Source organism: Lepisosteus oculatus, chromosome 13 (genome assembly GCF_040954835.1).
Source record: "Lepisosteus oculatus isolate fLepOcu1 chromosome 13, fLepOcu1.hap2, whole genome shotgun sequence".
Lineage (NCBI taxonomy): Eukaryota > Metazoa > Chordata > Actinopteri > Semionotiformes > Lepisosteidae > Lepisosteus > Lepisosteus oculatus.
This window is the reverse complement of record NC_090708.1, coordinates 20,741,139-20,763,267: the sequence shown is the minus strand read 5'-3', so window position 1 is coordinate 20,763,267 and position 22,129 is coordinate 20,741,139. Positions and strand designations below refer to the sequence as shown.

At 37.8% G+C, this 22,129-nt stretch overlaps 1 protein-coding gene across 12 annotated transcripts in view; it reads right to left on the bottom strand.

The window, feature by feature from the left end:
• mecom (MDS1 and EVI1 complex locus) overlaps positions 1-22,129 on the bottom strand; it is a 187,964-nt gene that overhangs the window by 101,608 nt on the left and 64,227 nt on the right. For all 12 annotated transcript variants that reach the window (XM_015361735.2, XM_015361737.2, XM_069197396.1 and 9 more), the window contains exon 2: positions 18,655-18,992. In XM_015361735.2, the coding sequence (XP_015217221.2) occupies positions 18,655-18,992 (338 nt within the window). The remainder of the gene's footprint in view (positions 1-18,654; positions 18,993-22,129) is intronic.

Genomic DNA, 22,129 nt, shown 5'->3' with positions numbered 1-22,129 from the left:
ATGGGATAATGGCTGGGCCATTTGTTACTTTGATGACAAAACCTGGCAGCCTATTTTGTGCTTTGGGTTGCTTTTTTCACATCAGTTTGATAGATATGATTAGCAGAAAAATTCTGATAAGGAAGATTTGACAGCTCAGTTCAATTTCTTTGAAAAATCTCATTAATTTTGTTTTTTTTTTCCCTGATGCCCGGATTTTTAAATGAAGCTAAAAGTCTCTCTCTTGCACTTAAAACTTTTAAAATCTTATGTAAACAAACCATGCCCCTGGTCAACATTAAATGTCTGTGCTTATGTGTGAAAAAATACAGAAAACTGATGAAGAATTATGCAACTGTGCTGCACAACTTCAGCACACTATACAATGGCTCTAAGTTTTTACTTCTTTTATGGCCAAAATATATATTATATCACTGCAAATAACGTTCTTTGTTATTTATCTCATAGAATTTTGATGCTTCTGACATTTTATCATTTTAGAAAAAAACCTTATCAACATTGATTCATTTAAAAAATCCTAGAATTAATCTTACATCTTTACTAATGACTCCTTCAAACTGTGTGTAACAAGATTTCTCCTGGCAATGTTTTTCTATGACATTGATTAAAATGATTAAACATCATTGACATCCATTCTATATAATTTGCATGGTAAACAGTGCCATTTCTCTGCTCGCTGAGTGTCACACATAGAAAGGATACCTTAAACAAAACTGCAGTTTCTGAAAGGTAGCCTTTTAATGTAAAATTTTTAATACACCACTTTTGAACTAAATTCAACACAATATGTAGCGACCTACAAAGAATTGTGTGAAGTTTATAATAGCTAAAATTATCCCAAGGGGACAGTTCTTTTGAATTAAATTTAAAAGAAGATCATTTCATTTTACAGCATGCCCCTGTCCAAGGATACACAACACAATAATAACAACATTGCTGTAGTGACAAAACCCTTCACATGTCATTTACAAAATACTATAAAATACCCTTCCAGCTTGTGTGAAAAATGCATTATTAAAAAGTTTAGGGGTAAAAAAATCCTTCAACAGGATTAGGTGCACAAATGATTTAAAATAAAAGGTCACCTAATAGAGTAAAATGTTGTAATGGGTTACAATTGGGAAATTGCAGGTAGTCATTCACTTATGACAAAATGTCATTTTGTGTCAAATTAATACAGCTTCCTGAGACAACAAAGTCTCCAACAACTCTGCCAGAGGGGTCCTACAATTTAAATTAACATGAAAAAACTTAGAAGACGAAGGAAAAACTGTATATCAGTGATATCAGTGGTTCAAATGACCAGATACACTATTCATTAGTATCTGAAATAAAACACATTTTAAACATGTTTAGCATCTTCATCCTTGTTCATGTGAACTGTTCCTTCTTATAAATGGGAAAAAATGAACAGAAATCGCTCTCCTCAAAATGGCACAAGAAAAAACAAGACAAAGTGAAAGGAAAATCATTGTCTATAAAAGATCATCACAAAAAAAAAATTAATATGAGGAAAGAAAAGTAGAAGCGATAAGGGACTGTGTGTGTTACTCATGATTAGATCTCTAACATCCTACCTAGAGAGTTGAGGCTTCAAATCCTAACTACAGACAGTAGTTTCATCCTTCAGCAAAGCACTGTATCCCTACCAGCTGAATTAATGGGTAACTGCATTGTACCCCACAATGCATCATTCATAAGTCATGTACGTCCATCCCCTTATTGTTAAAGAACCCAGAATGACCTCTAACTTGATGAGTTATAAGTTAACTTGATGACTCTAGTTTAGCCATTACTTAAGCTAGTTTAGGAATGATGAGTCTCCATAATTCCTGGAAAATCATTATGACTAAGCAAGTCACGAAGACTCTTTGGGTCTGTACAACCAATCTTAAAGGAGCCACGCTCATGCTTCATCCGGTCTTTCCTATTTATCATATGTGTGTTGTTTTGAAATATCCATCCATCCATTTTCTATCAACCTTATCCAATACATGGTCACAGGGGAGCCAGAGCCTATCCTGGAAAGCAGTGGGCACAAGGCAGGATGCACCAGGATGGCATGCCAGCCCATCACGGGGTACACACAGACAGAACAACACACACAAGCTCACACCAGAAGCCAGTTAAAATAAGATAAGATAAGATCACTTTATTGGCCATATACAATTTCTTGTATTAGGAATTTGTCTTTTCACATACCCCAACTTGCTCTCCATGAGACACACAGACAGGAAGAGAAGCTGGGGGTCAAAGCGCAGGGTCAGCCAGTTATACGGCACCCCTGGAGCAGTTGGGGTTAAGGGTCTTGCTCAGGGGCCCAATGGAATAGGATTCCTCTGCTGGCCGCAGGATACGAACCGGCAACCTTCCAGCCACAGAGCCACTGCACCACTCTAAACTATCAGTTTGTCTTTGGACGGTAGGAGGAAACCCATGCAAATGCTGGGAGAACATACAAACTCCACGCAGATAGTCCACTGTTAAAAATAGCAGATAGCAGACAGCCACTCATTTTTTAAAATATTTCATTTATATATAGAAAACAATCTGAACACCACTTCAGTTTGCCTTTTTTCCCCCACATGGAAGTGGCTAAACTCCCAGCAATGAAACAAGCTGCTGAAATACAGTAGTGCTTTTCATGTGTAACACAAAACCATTTATACCATTTCCAGCTGGCTGCTGATGCACTTTTAATGTCTGATTTAGACTGGACAGGCCTTTTTCTAATATCTACAACATGCGATTCAAACTGTTTCCCCCACTTTAACAGTATAAGTAATACCGCTTGTACAGAACGTGAAACGCTGAGTAATAAAACTATGCTTGAAAGCTGAGTAATAAAACTAAGTCTGAAAGAAAAGAATATCTCTTGATAAATTAACACAGCAAAAGTCTGAAATGTGAGCACGAACTGTTTAAAGTTCCTCCTTTAAGATAATATTCTGAAAGGGAAAAAAAGGTCTTTGCAAACCTTTTACAAAGCTGGTATTACTATGCATGATTCAAAGAAATAAAACATTACAGAAACTGCAGCAGCTTACTCTAAGTGGAGTTATAAGATTACAATAAACAGTGATGAGACTGGGCAATCAGCCAAGCAAGTGATTCAGATTTTAAAAAGAGATATTAAGCAGTATTTTATAATAATACAGATATATGATATATCCGTGGAACTGGCAGCAAACTCCAACAGGGGTCAAAAAGCATTATTTTTTTACACATTTAAGAAAAATGTGCTCACAGAAGTGTGAGATACCTCTTCCCCGCGAGTCTTTGCATGTAAGAGTATCACTCTCTTCTCCACTATAGCATACTTTAGCCTTAGTTTATTTGCCTTTCTCCACATCTCTTGTAAACCTCAACAACCTCAAAGGAGAAGAGCTGGCTGCCCAGACCTGACAATAGCTTTTTTGTCACATCCAGGAACTGGTAGCTGTTCAGGAAGTGGGGCCTGGTCCAGCCTGCCGATGCCAGGGGTGGATGATTTATTGCTCAGTGTCCTCCATGGCAGTTGGACTCCTTCCCGCTGTCACTCACAGCCTGTAAAGATCCTATCCGAAAGAAGAGGTTCCCCTCCGTTCTAAAGAGATTACAATGCTTGTCATAAAGTGTCTTTGAGGAAAGGGAAACGGGTATGAAAATGGGCAAAGAAAAGAAACAATCAGAAGACGAGAGAAGATGGATGTTCTGTAACCTTTTCTCAGAGACCCATTTCTTCCACTTTTTCTCCTGTCTTTAGCCGGGTTTTGTTTTGCCTGATGACAAAGCGTAATAGCTTGATAAATTGATTTTGCAAGTCTCTTTCTCATCTCTTGAGAAGACGCTAACTCGTTAGGACTTCAGAGGGCTTTGGGAGGCAGGAGACAACAATTAGTTTGTTGGAGATGTCAGAAAGTAGCCACAAAGTTTTGCCAGGAGAAATCCTTTCTGACGGATTGTAGCTGACAATGTTGGCAGCTAGCAGGAAAAAAAACGAGAGACTCCCTAAGAATCTTTCGAGCAGAGGAACATTTGGGATGAATTAACCCTTATCTCCGAGTACGGCTGAACAAAGTCACACGCAGACTACCTGCTGTAGATGAAATCCTACAGTAGTATGACTGCAAAAAATACACAAATAAAAACTGTTACAGGAAACAAAAGCCTAACTCTTCTACTTCCCTTCCCCAGTGACTAATTGTCTAAATAAAATGCTTTACTGTCTATCACTATGCAGAAATTAAAGACCTGTATTTTGTGCAATATTATCCACTTTGGCTGGTAAATCCCTAGATATAAAGGATTACGTTTTATCAGTGGACACCATGAATTTATACAGAAAATAATTATTCAGACAGAGTAGACTTCTTCCCAGGTGTAGCTAACTTAACAGAAGAATTGGAAAAATATGCACATTTAACACATACAATCCAGGTCAAAACCTTTTCTCTTCATGAAAGAGCCAGAATATCAACTGCGATTAAAGAAAAACATTGCAATTGAACAATAAAGACATAATATCTTACACACCTTATTTTAAATCAAAACTATATAGCACAAAATACAGTCACTGACAAAAAGAGTATTCATACTCTTGAATTGGGGTACAAACATTTCTAAAGCTTTTAGATGAGTAGTTTTACCCACCTGCCTGTGAAAGAACCATAGTTTTCTTTCAAGCTGAAAGCTTTCCTGAAATCAGTGGTTTCTTTCAGATCCACCCTTAACAACCTCACTCAAAGATTACAAGACGCTAAACTGTTACATTGTTGGAACGACCACTATACATGAAACGCAGTCTATACATTTAGAACTCTCTCCCTATTCTCCACATAAACCTGAGTTCTTGCTCTGGAAACATTCTTTGTGCTAATAGAATGCTTTCAAATTCTGGAATTATGCATGCCCATCTATTTTTAATTTTGGCATACATTCTTGATAAGATGTTAATACCTCCATCCAAATAGAAGCCCTTCTTGTTCTGATTTGCTATTCTGCTATGAACTGTTCTCCTAGGTTTTGCCAAAATCATTCAGTCAACCTTGAATATACAGACCAAGGTTGTTATGAACTCTTTGACCAGTCCTGCCACAGATAAGGAAAGAATTTTGCTTTCTTTGTGTAATTTGACAACTAGATTTGTGAGCTACATATCATGTTCTTTAGTCCTGCTCCATTGTAAGATCGCTTATTGACTTGGCTGGCATGCTTGTTGACTAAGTACAGTGTAGCGCCTCATTCCAGTATTTTAGCGATCCATTCGAAATCTGTTGTTTGTAGAGGAAAATTCTCATGTACAGTATAAGTTCTCTTTAGTTGTAGTATTGTTTCTGTGTACCTTTCTTTAAATTAAAGTATATGATTTAATTTGTTGTGTGCAAAAGGGTAAATATCATTGTGAATGAATATAGTGCCTAGTATACCAAAACTGCATGGAAATGTGCATGAAACTCAAGTTAATAGTTTGCAGGACAACCTCTGCCTTCAGGCTCATATTTATATATTTTACTAAATAAAAGTGAAGGGATCCAACAGGTACTTCTATGTATTAAGAATAAAAATAAGGATATAAGAAGATGACATAGTGATGAGCAAAAGTGGTGACTGTGGACTTGAAATGCTGCTGGTGTAAAAATAGTGACTTCTACATAACGTTTGCAAGCGATTGCTATCATATGGAGCAAATTAGGACATTATGAGATAATCACATGCTTTCAAAGTTCATGCCTTAATACATTTCTAGAGCCTCTGTTTTATATCTGATCCACATAATATGCTCATATTCAATTTATTATTGAATAATTGGAAATGTAATATGGTGTTTTTCATGTCGGGGTCTGAATGTGAGTGTAATTTAGCTCTTAACCTGGTAATTAGGTTTAATGATGCCCGTATTTCACTTACCTTTAAAGTACAACCATTTGTTTAAAGAATAACCTGTCTTAAGTACAAAAAGGGAGCTTTATCCTCAGTAGTTGGTGCTTTCCCCCTACCAAAAGCCACTAACTCACCCCCTCTCCCCAAAGTCCTCCCTTTTTTCATCACATGTGGATGGAAAAAAAATAGAGACTGCTCCAATTTTCCAAGGTATCAAATCGAAAGGGCCTCTGTGGCTGTGGGCTGGCACATCCTGACTCACATACAGCTGGCAAATAAAAGGTGGGCAGCCATCCTATTCAGCACTTACTTAATTTACTGCTCATTAGGCGAATGCAGCTAGGGCAGCAAGCAAACGAGTATCACAGAGGAAAAAATAAATAAAATCCCATTTTCTTCCATACTGTGCAGTCACACCATTCTGCATTGATTAAAAAGACATCACAAAACTAGGAATGTCTCCAGATGTAAATGAACTAGTCAGCTATGTCAGCTAAAGTTAGGTGAATTTCTGCACCACTATGTCTCAAAATATAGTGTAATGGCAACCTATTTTACTTGTTTTCTTGAAATATTAAAGTCAATGTTCAGGTATATGACTTAATTTATGTAAAGTAAATGACATATATAGATTTTGTATTTATTTTCAGTTTTATCTGTATTGATTACTAGTCATTATATTACCCACAGATTGCTGTTCCACATGTAACATTTACAATTGAGGTGTGTTTTGTCTATTTCTCTACAGGTCTGGTTTTGTTAAGTAGCAACAGATGTGTCATATCCTAACATGCACCTTAAGGCTCAGATACTGTAGGTCTGCTTTCAGACCAGATCTCCTCCTGCACTTAGTGAAATGGACACAAAAATGTTTAACATAAGACAAAGAAGACCCTTCGTGATTGCTACAGTCAATTATTGCTCCCATTTATTTATTTGAACTTACTAGTCATGCTATGCCACAAACAAGAAAGCTACCAAACCTTGGCAGCAATTTACAGACAGAACCTCAACCCCAAATCGTTTCATCCAGCTACAGAAGACGCATTTGGAACTGATTACATGGCAGCACTAGGTCTTGATTAGTAATATACACAAATTTAAATGTGTATGCCTTAGACCTTGAGTTTAAAGTAAATCTGTAAACACTTAAAAGTCTCCACCTTAATGCTTCAAGGCTCAAATCGCCTTCTGAATCACTTTGTTCATTCTGCCTAGACTTTTTGTTTTGTTATTACTTATTTTATGTCAATTTGCATGCTTAGCTACTTTTGTTTGTGGATTCACTCTTGTCATAATATGAAATAATGCAGAAAACCAAGACCAGCAGCTACCAAATTCACATGCTTTTTCATTGTCAAGTACTGACTGTTTTACGCGATGACCTTTATTGACTATTAAGGCACTTCCAACCTACAAAACTGTATTTAGTAAAGCAATCTTCAATCTTCTATTGAATTTTTTGACCGAACTGTTGCAGAATCTTGTTCAGTAGAAGAACAATTCAAGTTTTTTTTTCTGCTTAGCCGGTATAACCTGAACTTTGCCATTATGAGCATCTTAAGAAGACAAAGGAGTGCTCCAAAGCACATGTGCAGTTTAGTAGTAGTACAGCAGAGATAAAGCCCCGCTTCATTCCGTTAATGCACTGCACTAGAGAGTTGCTGAAGCTCCACAGCACAACAGGGGCCTTTTGCATTTCAAGTGTTCAAAGTCTGGGCTGCACCCCTGAGAGCCACAAATTGAGAGAGATTAATTCAGTGCTCTCGCACCCCTCATTACCAGCAGAGCTGAAGCAGGTCAAATACAAGTTAATCTCCTGAATTCCAGTTTTATTCATGGATGTGAAAACATCTATTACTTTTTGACAAGCAAATGTCTACGGTTATAGGCAGGGGGACGTTTCCTAAGAAATAAAGAATGGGGCAGCTGTATGGAGTATGAATGGAGAGGAAAATGAAGGAGGTCTTCAAAAACTGTTTTTTTATCGAGAGTATTTTTCTATTATGCTATTCTTGGCTATAAAATAAGACACCCAGAAGGGCGAAGAATGAAATAACGAATACAAGGCAACGTCTTTGAGGAAAAGAGTGTCTTTTGACATTAAAAAAATACTAAGATTGCCTTTTGAAAAGATGAAAACTGCAGTGCACAAAGAAGGAATTACCAAGTAGTTAAATCACATTTTAACGGGGCAAAGAATAAAATATTTAATCATATTTTATTTATCACATTTGTCAGACATAATTTATTTTTAATTATTTATTATTTATTTTTGATACTCTGGAATGTTCATACTTAAACACTTCTAAAGTAAACAGAGAAACTTTAAGTCTAAAATTACTGTAATGGCTAGAGGATTTGCAAAAATACAGTATCAGCACCTGAAACTCCCAAATATGGGGGTATCCGTTTTTTCCTTAAAGGTATTTTTGCAATTGGCACTGGCATTTGTGGAGGAGAGCAAATTAGGGACTATTCACTTGTGTTTGCATTATTATGACCACAAACAGAAACAGTGGTTTTGTAAGGTAGTATTAGTCCTTGATTATTTTCGTTAACCGGTACTTAGATTTACTGCTTAGGTAATGTGATATGACTTCCAGTTAACCACTTCTGTGACTCCTGCAGGAAAACAAGGACAAAGTTACAATTCCCACTCCATACCAAGCCAATAAAACTTCATGCTGTTTTTCTTCAAAATGAATGTGTTTTTCTCACTCACATTGTACATGCATTTGGAAACAATCAAGTGCTTATTTAAAAAAGGAACCCCAAGATAAGGTATCTGTGAGTTGCACACTTGGGTAATTGATCACATTTGTTTCCTGTACATGGTTTAAGCGTCTCTCCTTTTTTCTCTCTCTCTCTAGCGTGTATGTGAGTACGAGCATGTGTGAGGGTATGTAAGTGGCCGGTTTGTTCTTTTGGCATGGTTCTGATTACCCTCTGCTACCCTCTGCCTTGTTAGCCCAAGAATGTTCTACTGCATGGAGTGAATGCAGAACTGGGGTCTGTTTCAGAGACTCCCCTAATGTGCAGTGGTAGTTTTCTGTTCTTTAGCACACCAGGCTGCCCAACTCAGGAGACCTGCCTTGGGCTGGAGCACAACCTGGTTGCTAGGCCTGTCTTGTCTATATTGGGATTGTATACACAAGAAAGCTTGTGTAGTGTAACATTAGGTGAAATATATGGGATAGCACAGAACTGCTGATGTAGGATGCTGAAGCCTCTACTGACAGGGGAGAAAAGTAGGAAACTTTAGTTAGAAAATGACCTTCTGCTGGTGAGACATTCAGTATTAAAAAATAATAAAATAAGTTTATTTGACAACGTTCCGGGAAATATCTGTCTCTATTGTAATCTTACAAATAATAAAGATAGCAGAATAGATGCAATTCATACAGCAGTGTTCCTTTGGTGAGAAAAGGAAAAATAATGTATTCAATCCAGTACTCATTCCAAATGGTGCAAATATGGATGTGAATACTGATTACAAGTGGTAAATTGCACCATTTTAAAGCAATTTAACTGAAAAGAATCAGGAACACCTCAATCATTTAAATATGTCTTTTATCTCAAGTTTGTGCAAGCCACTAATCCAATCTGTGAAATAAATTTTAATCATAGCCTTTCTTGAAAATAACTAGAAATTCATTGTTTTTGGCAGAGAGGTTCTGTTCAACTGCGTAAACTTTCTCACTCTCCAAAGATAATTCATTAAATGCTTGTTAAATTAATGCACAGCTAGAACTGCAAGAAACACAGAAAAACACATCTGTGACGTTATTTAACAGGGTCTTCGTTTTGCATCACATTACCAGAATTCTAGTTTATTAGAAAAAGTAAATCATCCAGAATTGCAGTTTATTATTCATTGAGGTTTCCTTCCTTATTTTCAGGCTCTGAATATCAGATCCTAGTCACACTTTAACTTCCATCCACTTTTGCAAAGACAATAGATGTCAAAATCCGCCCCCCTCCCCCCAAAAAAACAAACAGACGCATTAAAACACCCAGAGCTCTCAAATATCCTCTCAAATACACATGCTAGTCTTTGTAAACACTTTTGATATTTCTTTTTATTTTATACCTAATAACACTGCATAGAGATTTTGTATTTTCCTCGACTGGTCAGGGAGATTTTCCATATTTGAAAGGGGGCAAAAGAATACCCAACAAGCCTGGCCTTAAGTTATGTTTCAAACAAATACTTTTATGATGCTTGACACTGTTTTGTATTTGCCAGAATAAAAACGTTGTGCGATGTGTCATTTGGTGAGACAGAACACCAAGCAGCAAACACTGCTTCACAGTACCCCACTTGTTTCCTTGCGTCAACCTTAACATGTCAAAAAAACAGTTTTAGTGGATAAAACAGGAAAGCTGGAACCGAATCTGTTCGCTAGTGGTCTGAAAATGCCAGGGTTAAAAACTAAACTAACAAAGAATCTAGACAGGGCCGTCCAAGTTTAGGGCATCTTTCCTTATACACATGCAATCCTATAGAAACCCTGATTTTCTTGTAAGATTCAGCATGATATGCATTGTCCGCAGACATTCCTTTCAGCAAAACGGTGTGCATGGATAGGTCTAACATTAATAGTATAAATAAGCCTCCTGTGGAGCCTTTTTCTTACAGGTGAAAGCCTTTGCAGTCCTGGTATTCTCTTTTGACCTAATAAGGTCACTGACCTTTCAAGCCCTTTAACTTCCCCACCTAATCTTTATTTCCTTCACCTATCATTTTTCTCGGGGATGCACCCTCCACTTCTTAATTTCGCCAATGTCCGCTTTTGTCCTTTCACAATTCACTTTGACTTTGTTCAATTAGTTAACCTAGCTTCCTTTCCCCTTTCAGACCTCTTGGAGGAGAAAAAAAAAAGAGAAAGAAAGAGGGCCAGGCCGAAAGCGAGAGGCTTGATTTCTTCTGAGTGTTGAATGGAGAGAGAAAGACTTCGAACTGCTTGAGCAAATTACACTTTTCTCGCTCTGCCTTGTTTGTCCATTCCCATCTGACATGAGACACTACTAGCAGTCCAATAAATACCTTATAAAATTATAATAAAACATGGATGGTCAATGCTGATGCTCAGGTATCATCTTAGAGGAAGTTTTTTGCGTACAAGGCCTTAGTTCTCTCAGGACAACAAGAATGAGTGAGCAAATTCGTATTTGTGCTATTACTGCAACTACTCGCAAAGCAGTATATGTCTATATGATTTGTCTGGAATAAACAAACAAAATAACCTGGGGAATGTTTAATTAGAATTGTTCTTTTTAAATAAACCTCCTCATCACTGAAAAGCAGGACTTCCAGCCAATGGGCCCCAGGAGACCATCATTCCAGATCTGCACAGTCTCCACCTGTAGCTGGACACCGATTGCATCCCACTGCAGTGAATTAGCACTCTAAGCTGATTAGGGCTGCTAGGCACAGCTCTATTTTATTGACACAATAAGGGGGGACAGAGAGGGGTCTGAAATGAGAAAATCATTTCCATGCTGACCGAATTAACAGAACAAAAGAGCTCTTTCCACTTGCAGCATTCAATTTGTTGAAAAAGGCAAGCCACTTAATGGATCACAATACCGACTAGACAGATGAAATTTAATACACCAGCTTAGCTCTAATTACAAATAAAAATCATGGTGATAACGAGGAGATAATAAATATTATCTTGAACATATAGCTTCAAGACTTTACATTTGCGGGCACATTTTCCAGAATCTCTATGAACATTTCCAGCTGATGTGATGATGCATTTAAAACCAATTATATATCTTTAATATACATGTACTGTCATTTAAACTAAAATAAAAAGATCTATCACTGCTGTTTGATGCAGGTTACTGTATATAACAGTGCTGAAGTAAAAAAAAAACTATTTTATGACATTTAAGAGACCAGCATTTCCTGTGTAAAGGTATAATTGCAGTCAAAGATAATTGTTCGAAAAAAAGTTGTCATTCTTATTCAATAGCTTTTAATCACTATTGCAAACACATTATTATATATTAACACAAGGTGTCTTCTACATTAAACAAATGAAAATGCAACATATTTTAAAGGAATTTATCTTTTAAGTGCAATTTTCGTTAATTTAGACCTGTTCTCAAGATGATATATATAAACTGAAAATGTTAACAATATGTAATGCTTTTTTCATTAAATTTGAAATTAGTTACCTCGTATCTGCCAAAAGGCTTGCATTCTTAATTTTTCAGTTTGAGTACATAAAAATATGTACTGTATTGCGTTCTAAAAACCTGACGTATCCAATGTGGCACAGCACAGGAGCTGCCAGGTTTATTTGTCTACTGCCATTGTCTCCTGAATCCTTTGATTTGATACGATACATGCTACACCAAGAAGAGAAAAGGCATGAACTGCCTTTTAAATAACCATTCCCTTTTCATTTTTTAAAAGTATTTGTCACCTTATTTCAGAAACATAAAGGAAAGGAGATCTGGATTTGTTTCTTTTCTTCAAGGAGTTTTTTTTTCTTTTTCACGGGGGTAGACCCAAGACGAGAAAGCACATGCACTTGAGAATTCATATATTTCACTAAAAATCAACTTAGTGTCACTTCGCAGACAGCTCGTCACAATTCGCCAACCGGGCCTGTGTCTCGGACAGTGCCGGAACATCTGCATTCATTCAGTACAAGAGCTTAGCTGAAAACAAAAAAAAATAAGCCTCCCCTCGAAATATTCCTTCGTTCCGTCTAAATCTTGACATGGCATCTGAATTTTTGAATCACAAAACACTTTAGAGGTTCTGGTACCTATTATCTTCTCTTGGCTTCTCCTTGTCCCTGGATGCTGAAAAATATCACCACTGAAAGTAAGGTAGTCAACAGGCAAGCTTTTTGTGGCCTAATCCTTAGGCCCTCATTCATGCTCACTGTTAATCTCTTAATGCATTATAGAAGAGATGGACAAAAGGATCTGAATACCTCAGTTTCTGTCTAGAATGGGAGGAGTTCAGGGTAGAAAAAATTTTTTTGGAAAGCTTAGCTTTCAAAAATGGTCTCATAAGCCAAATTCACAGTTTTTTTTTCTTTCCAGAATAATATTTTCCCCTGAATATTAGGCACATTCACTTTCTTATTCAATTTGAAGATGCAACGAAACAGGACATGTTACTTCACAACAATCTACAAAATCAAAGGTGTCACACACAAGTATGGCAATCTGTCCCCTGACAAGGGTTCTCCAGAGATGTACAGTATTCCCAAGAGGAAACAAAATCAGTAGATCACTGTTTTTAAATGTCCACCTTTTACACTGAACATTACATCCTCGTCTGACAGTTTTGTCTAGAGACTTGTGGTAAAAAAATTACAATCCCCAGTTAAACAGCTTCTATTAAGAAAAAATCAAGATTAAAACCGGTAGATCTTCTCTAATCATTAGGTCTTCAACATTCCAACTGTCTTACCTCTCTTATATTTTCTACCAAATAAGTTAACTGTCTTATTATACGCATTTCTTTGTACTCTATACACATTTGGACTTTCAGAAACATACAAGCAAAAATAATAAATACAAAATATGTTTGTTGATATAAATCCCCAATTCACCATTAGTTATGATATGAAAAAAATGAGAGCCAATGACTTGAAGAATGCTTGTATTTCTCACGTGCACATTCAAATCTATTAAAAAACGAAAACCTTATGCAACATAAAACTAACTAGTTTTAACAAGTGCTAGATTTGTATATTTTAGTAGGTGAATATTTATATATTATACATATACATTAGGCTTAATGGAAAATGTGTAAAGTATAGGACATACTATATCAAAAAGGCATATTTTTAAACATTTAAAGTTAACCTTTAAAACACCATATTCAAATATTAAGACATCCTGTATTGTGTGAAGTTTCCTGGACTAGTCTTGAATCTCAATTTCTTTGAGGTCTACTCCGTACTGCGTTGTTTAACATTAGTACTTCCTGAGCCTCATTTTGTCAATATTTAGCTGATTAAATGAAGACTTTCAGAGAAAACCAGGGGCAACCTTTTCCTTTTTTCTCAAATTGCCCAGATTTCCTCGTCTGCTTTCCCTTGCCCCTATCACTTTGACAAATGGCACTTGTTCTAATTCTCTGCTGACCAGAACTTTACTCAACTTTTGAGAAATCTCATTCAGAAGGGAAAACAGATTTTGGCCTTGTTTGCTGACTCTAATGAAGACTGTCAAGCCAAATAAACACTTAATATCACTAGAGGCCCTTTCCTCTCTCTAAAGCCTTTTAAATGCTGGTGTGGCTTTTCCAAACTATTTACTGACAAGGAAGGAAAATAGAAAACTAGAAGAGTGAGAGCTGTTTTGTTTCTGCTGTTTAGCTATGACATCCCTTTCCTGCAGCGTACACTATACTCCTTCACTGCCTGCTCACTCATCAAGGCACACCTTTGTCTTACTTCATCGGCCATGGCGGTGCTTTCGACCTCTGACCCCAGAAACTAGTCATAGTCTTCCTGAACTTTATTGCCTGTTAATAGACTGCTGGCATTCTTTTCACTGCTCACAGAAATAGCGGAGAGACATTTAACTGAAAAGACTCACACAGCTGTACATTGAAAGGCACATTTGGGACAGAAATTCGGCAAGACCCTGGACTGGAGTAGATTTTTATGTCTGAGGAGCTTTGTGAATTCTTCACGGATTTGTGCGTCTCCAAACAAATGGAAAGTCGGACATGATTTACAGGAACAAAGACATTATAGACTGTTAAATACAATTTATGTATTTCTCTTCTCACTGCAGTTTAACACAGATAATGGAGATCTACATTTTTGCCCAGTGAAGTTAATTTCCATTAGTCGACAATACTATGCTGTGGAGGTTGGTTAACTTGAAATCTAATGAATTGTCCCCAAAATGCAGTGATCTGTTGTACAAAATCTGTTTTTATTATACCAAAGATTGAGAAAAAATATTACAGTAGTAGCACGGAACCTTCTCATTTAAATGAGAATGGTCCTATTATTAGGGGTGTTAATGCTAAAGAGTCTTCATATTTTGTAATAAGCTGCAAATATCCATCATAGCAGTTATTATTTTAATTATTTATTAGCAGTTATTATTTTGTCTTTACATTTGAAACATCTATTTAGTGTGTTCAATTTTGTTACAAAATAATACATCATGTGTTCACCACATCAAAGGGCCTGACAATCAAAAAGCCTTAGAAATGAAATGTAGGTCCAATTTTTCCTCCTGCATGAGCAGTCAGTCCTTCCCCCTAAAAAGGGGTTATCATGCAAAGATTCTGCCAAACCTGACCTCGCTTACAGATCGAGAAATAAAAACCGTTTTGTCATCATCGACTCTCATTCTCCTTCCACCGCTGTGGGAGAGACAAAGTGAAAGTGCTGTGATTGATATGTCTCATCACGGCAAGGCAGGCACTTCTGACCATGAGAAGATTAGCCAAGAGAATAGCTGTCCTCAAGGGCTGAGTCATAATGCCTTTGCCAGGTGAAAGAGAGCCAGTTGGCAAAGCAATGCGTTCTGAAGATACGTACTGATTATTCTAGCTAAGTTTATTGTTTGGTCAATCTGTTTTGTGTTTTTGTGAGACTACTTCCCATGTCTGCCCAGAGGGCAATATATGGAGTGCATAATGCTTGTCTCAAACAATGCTTTCACATATCTTAAAGTTCTAGCTAAAGCTTAGGGTCTTTTTGCTGAACCAGATGCCCTGTGAAACAATTATCCGTTCATCCATTTTCTCCACCACTTTATCCAGTATATGAAATCGGAGCCTATCCCAGCAAGCAACAGGCGCAAGGCAAGGTACGCAAGGTACGCCCTGGATGGGATGCTAGTCCATCGCAGGGCACACACAGACACAAGCGCAAGCTCACTCACAGCAGGACTGATTTTACAGAAGCCAATTACCCAATCAGCGTGTCTTTGGATTATGGGAACCCACGACAACCCAGGGAAAGCAAGCCTGTCAAGATGTGACACAAAGCCTTTAACTGAAACAGGACTTGGTGGTTTGTAGAATGGTAAGGCATCCTTCAAAATCTGTCTACTTGAAACCTATTAAACAAACCTAACATGAACTACAGAAGTACCTGTGGACACTGACATGTAAGTATTTACAGTATATTTAGAATTAAACTTGGCATGTGCTCCGTGATGTCTTTGGCTCCTTACTTCCTAAGTGCTCGTCAATCCCAAGTGTAGTTCTCAAGCCAGTAACATGAAGAGGAACTGATCATTTGGACGGGCAGCACAGCTGTGCAGTGGTTAGCATTGCTGCCTTGCAGTGCTGGGGCCCTGGGTTTGATTTCTGGAGTGCTACCTGCCTGGAGTTTGTATGTTCTCCCCCTTTCCAGAGTGGGTTTTCTCTGGGTGCTTTGGTTTCCTCCAACAGTCCAAAGACAAACTGGTAGGTTAATTGGCTTCTGGAAAACTGGCCCTGATGTGAGTGTCTGTCTCTGTGTCTGTGTGTGCCCTGTGATGGACTGGCGTCCTGTCCAGAGTGTACCTTGCCTTGCACCCGTAGCTTGCTGAGATAGGCTCCAGTTCCCTGTACTGGATAAAACAGTTAGAAAATGGATGGATGAACATATGTGTCTCTAAGATTTATTAAATTGTATACTGTGAGTGCACACTGTTTTCTAAAAGAAACATTTTGGAGTAAAGTGTTTTGTGACTTCTCCCCTGAGTGTCTGTAGCCCCTTTAGTATGATGACCATGTCCAAATGATGCAGAATATTCCCGTATATTCCAGAAATTAATAGAAACAAATGGAGAATGGAGAATACGCCTCTGACAGCTGCATCTCTTTTTATTTACAGAAGCCATCTTGGCCATAACTCACCATTTCTATATTAATAAAGCTGTGAAATTTATTATGATGGTGTTGAGAAGTTATTAAGCATGGCATCCCCAGTGACAAACTACCACAGTATTGTCACAAACCCAAAAGCAGTTGCCTATTTATCATCCAGCCCTCCAGATGGTTCTGCATCTTTATCGCTCCCAGGTTGGTGACATCACCTGGTCTCCCACTCAGAATTGATGATGAAAGCAAACAGATCTATCTTGCTTACATTTACCAAATCAATTTTTTTTTTTACAGGCCCCTGCATATTGGCATATTGACTGTTCGCCTTAATGGCATTTGCCATATTTAATGCAAGGATGTCATCACTGAATATACCCCCTGAATAATGTGGCATTTCATAATAAATTTTTTACAACTTATTTACTTAATGGAAAGAATTATAGTTTCCTGTCACTGTAGTAATTAAACAGAGCGATACAGTATTACCTCCACAGGATGTGATCTTCCTCAGAGATTCAGCATTTGTGGGTCTTAAGCTTTTTAAAAAACATAATATTTAAGGTGCTCATAAATTTAGTGCTTGGATTAAAATTTGATTTCTTCATTTCCTCTGGTTGGATAGCACAGTTCATGTAGGACAATGCTTGTCATAAGAGAGTGACGGTTCCTTTTTTACAGATGTTTAAAGCTAATGTTACCAGATCAAAAGGGAGGTATTTTCTCCAAACAGACATGCTTACTATGTGTGCCAAAATTTTATTTAAAAATCAGAAAAACTATATTTACCAATATTTAAAATAGAGCCACACAAAGTCGCTTATGTAAACTTTTTTTCTGAACATACCAACTAATGTGAAAAAGAAGAATCCAACTGGTGTAAATCTCTATCAGGAAAAAGGCCGTTCCTAATATCACCAGAGAAACTAGTGTTTGTTAACCAACTTCTTTTTCCATATAAAGGAAATCTCAGCTAAACAATTAGTAAAAGGAGGGTTGGGGTGCACAATTAGGCTGATTTGTTCTAGAAAAACCAATATACGAAACTGTGGCAATGGCTGACCTCTGGCCTTGTCCTATGACCCCATTTTTGATTTTTTCTTTGACTAACCAATACCTGATTAGATAATGCTCAGCTTTGGTCTTAAAATGTGATAAATCTGAATTTATTGCCTTTCATTTTAATTGAGTTAAAGCACTTAATGAGAAACCCGGACCACAGTACCACAGTAATACCACAGTAAACTTCAGCTTTTTGTTTTTATCAAAATTTATCAGAAAACAAAGACAAAAATGGATTGTGTTACAATTTCACTTCTAATGGCATGATTTATGTCACAAATGACAGATTAGTTCATATGCCATTTATGTAAAGTCAGCTATATTTCTAGGCTAGGGGTGTCTTTAAGTATCACTTAAAGACACAATATTAAATCAGCAGAACCAAATTTTGCAAATGTGTACCTACTGTACACTACACATGAACAGGCTCAAACATAAAACACAGAATAAGAACAGAAAATCCAATGACTGCATTTGAGTAAAATCTGATTTTAAATCAAGGGGCTGTGGTGTTAAACCTGGTGCCTCTGCTAAACTCCATTCTGTACTTCTACAATTCCTAAATGTCTTCTTAAATCCAATTGGTGGAGCGATTTCTCATTTCTCCACCTGGCCTACTGTGTAGTGGGGCTGCTGGTGCAGAATGGCTGCTGTGTGTCACCGATGGGGCTGAACTTCAGAGCAAGTTTGAATCCCACTCATGCTTCTGTTACAAAGTGTCTCTACCTGCATTCAATATTCAACAGCATTAGAGTGGTTAAATCATGAAGGAATCTTTTATATTTTATCAGCACAGCACTTGCATTTAACACATTTAAGGGGAAATTCCTCTATTACCCTTGTTGAATGCATGTCGGTATTTTAAGAAATCTGACCTGCTCGATAATCTGTGAGTAGAGAAGAGTCTTGCTTACCTCCCAGCCTTGATTACGGTCTTTCAGTTCAGACCTCTGTTCTCCCACATAAGGACCAAACCGTTCCCCTGTTAATATTTTTCTCTTTGTCCATATCCCCAGTCCAGAGGAGGGCATCCCAGACTCCCTCAATTCAAAATCTGGAGGTATTGGAAGGTCATCAGGAATGTATATGGGAGCTTGAAATGGAGACCCCTGCTTGGGTGTGCACTCTTCACTGGATGTAGCTGGAGACATCAAGTCTTGCCCAGGTAAGGGTGTTGGGGCTGGTTCAACATCCACTCCTGTCAGGTCTCCCAAGACAACATCTGGGAATCGCTCAAACTCTCCTTCATCACCTGGAAAACACACCAACGGGAGGAGTGGGCATCAGAATTCCTATTATATAAATCATCAAAAAATGTATTTTGGTACAACACAGATATGCAATCACGAGCAACATGTGCAGACTTCAGTGGACTTCCTGTAAACAGTCTTCAATGATCTCTTTGTTTAAAGAAATCCTTAATTGTGCCTGTTGCTGTGTCTGAAAAACACTGGACACTCAGGAAATCTAGGCCACCTACATCAACTGCAGACATGGTTTCAGTTAAATTAATTCATTTTAAAGCCATTACCCACATATGAGAAACTAAACTAAGTCGTTTAGTTTTACAAATGAACGGGCTTTTACTAAAAACATCTTCACATATGTCTTGCTTGACAAAATAACATCCAGACTTCAAATATCATAGTGCCGCATGTAAATTATAACATACAGTTTCTTGGATAAAGACTACAGTTCCTTAGATGAGCCTAATACTGCCAAGTTCATTGAGTTCATTGTCAAAATAATGCCTTTTCAACTTGCCTTCTAATACAATACCTGAGCATATTACTTCTGTAGTGGGTCTTCAGAAATTTAACTAGTTCTGTACAAAGCGTTGTTTAAAAATTAAACATTAATTATGGATGTAAACATACATATATAGGCACGGATATCTCCACATTGTGCTACTGCGTGGTTTTATATTTCCTTTTCCTATATCCATCATGGTTATTTATTATAAAAACACGAGCATGTTTCAAAGGAAGCTCAGTTGTAAAGGTTAATTATTACTAACGGGAGGGTGGACACCAGTGTTTGAACTTTCTGACGGAGTCTGTCTCTGGCAGGAAGAATTACGCGTGGCGGTACGTTCACTGGCTCCCGGTGATGAGCTATGTGCCAGGATGAAAGTATCCCTCACCTCGCAGCTCCTGTCAGTGCGGCTCAGATTAACGCGGAGCACTGCTGGTGAAGTCTGAAATTTCACAGTGGGAGTTTCCTCCAGATGCTGGGAGGTGCATGGCAGAAAATGTACTGTTTGCACGCGAGAGATAATGCCCCCCGCCTCTCAAAGGGTAATTAGGATTCCAGAGGATGGGTGCTACCACTGGGCCTTCGGCTTGCTCATCCTCAGTGGGTACCCCCCACCCCCCGCCCTGCGTGCTGCAGACTGCTCCCGTCTGGGGCACCGCAGGAGGCAGCCTGTGCCTGACCAGAAAGTCGCAAGCTTAGGCACCTCACTTTTTAAGAATGCTTCTTTTTACATCAGTGGACACCCTTATTGATGCCTCTTGACACTAGAAACTTGAGTAAAGAAAGAGCGAACCTTTGGACTGCTGCCCAATTTCCACGGAACAAATCAACAAATACATAACTGTAAAAACAAAGCCATTACCTCTGCAACTTGTTTCCCTTTCTGTCATGAAATTCAGAGCAACAGTTTTACATAAGCAGTCAGTTATACTTCCAGGGGTGTATAAATATACAGTGATCAGGGAGCAGACCACAAAGGAAAACAGACTAAGACCAGGTTTTTGTAACTGCCATCATTCTCTTTAGTCCCACAACACAAAATATATATATAGGGTATATGTACAGATAGGTATACTATGTTAAGAAAAAAAAGGAAATTTGTTGATGTGGTGTAATACATCTGTTGGGCTGAAAAACTGAGAATAAAACGAGTAAAAAACTACAAAAGACAGACTTAAAATAAAACATACAGTCCCAAAAAAGTATTCAACCTCTGATTAATTGCAAATTATTAAATATACTGTTTTTGTATGAAACTATAAGGATCAGTTTGAAGAGTGTTATACTGTATGTGAAGGAGGCTGAATGTCAGTAAAATCTGTAAAGAAAAGTTGTATTTACTAATTCCGTTGAGTACTCAGCCACCAGATCTTGGTTGAAGCACCTTTGGCAGATTTTTGTATAGGTCTGTACCAGCTTTGCACAGTGGAATGAAACAATTTTTTGCCCATTGTTCCTGGCACAATTCCTCCAATTCTCACAAGTTTGTTGGGGATCATTGATGGATTACAGTCCTCAAGTCTCTGTTTTCTATTAGATTCAAGTCAGGACTTTGACTGGGCCACTCAAGGTCATTTATCTGTTCATGTCAGGGCACCGCAGTACGGCTGTGAGCTTGTGCCACAGGTCATTGTCTTCCTGAAATGTAGGGTTTAGGTTCTATGGTGACTCAACCAAGATTTCCTCTAGGACACGTCTGTACTTTGCTCAGTCATCACTCAGTTCCAGATGCTTCACATCAGTCTTTCCCTGCTGATAAGAAGTATTCACGTTGCTGTGGACACTATGCTTGATGGCTGAGATGGTGTTGTGCTGGGCTTGTGTCAGACATAGTGCTTTGCATATAGACCACAATGTTGAGCTTGTAGGACCATAAATCCTTCTGCAGTATATCTACTACAAGATTTAAGATGAGTCACTTTTAGTAGAGGCTTCTTTCGTGCGTGTTGTCCATATTTATCAGGTTGCATACCAGCCGCAAAATTTTCAATGTACTGTACACTATGAACAGCATCTCCCCTTTTAGACATAGAACTTTGCAAATCTTTCAGAATGACTGTTGGCTTCACAGTGACCATCCCTAACCCCTTACCAGTTCTGCTCAGTTTGGAAGGGCAGCCTGATCTAGGTAGCGTTTGGGTGATGTGACACACTTTTGACTTCTGAATGTTAACTTTCTCCTGATCTACTCCATCCCTGACTTTCTTCAAAAGCTGCCTGGTCTTTGTGGTTGATTTGTCTTATCTCGGTGTTGTAGCTTGAAATTCAATATGTATCTGAGTGAACTCACCGAGACTGATGTATTTACTCTGAAGTCAAGTTGAACCACTTTGATTATGTGCAGACAGAGACTATTACACTAATTTTGTGTCCTTTCAAACTGTTCTTTGGTTCCTGAAGTGATTTATGATAGCATAAGGGGTTGAATACTTAAGTAACTGAATCTTCTAATTATCTTCAAAACTCAAGTTCATGTATGTACTTTCTGCACTTTTTAGCTTTCTAATTGTGTAGTATATAGATATACAGTATATAGATATTAAATATAGAGTACTATTTCTACATTTCACAATTGCAAGCGCAGACTGCAACAGAATGTGAAAACATTGAGGAGGGGTGACTAAGTTTTGTAAA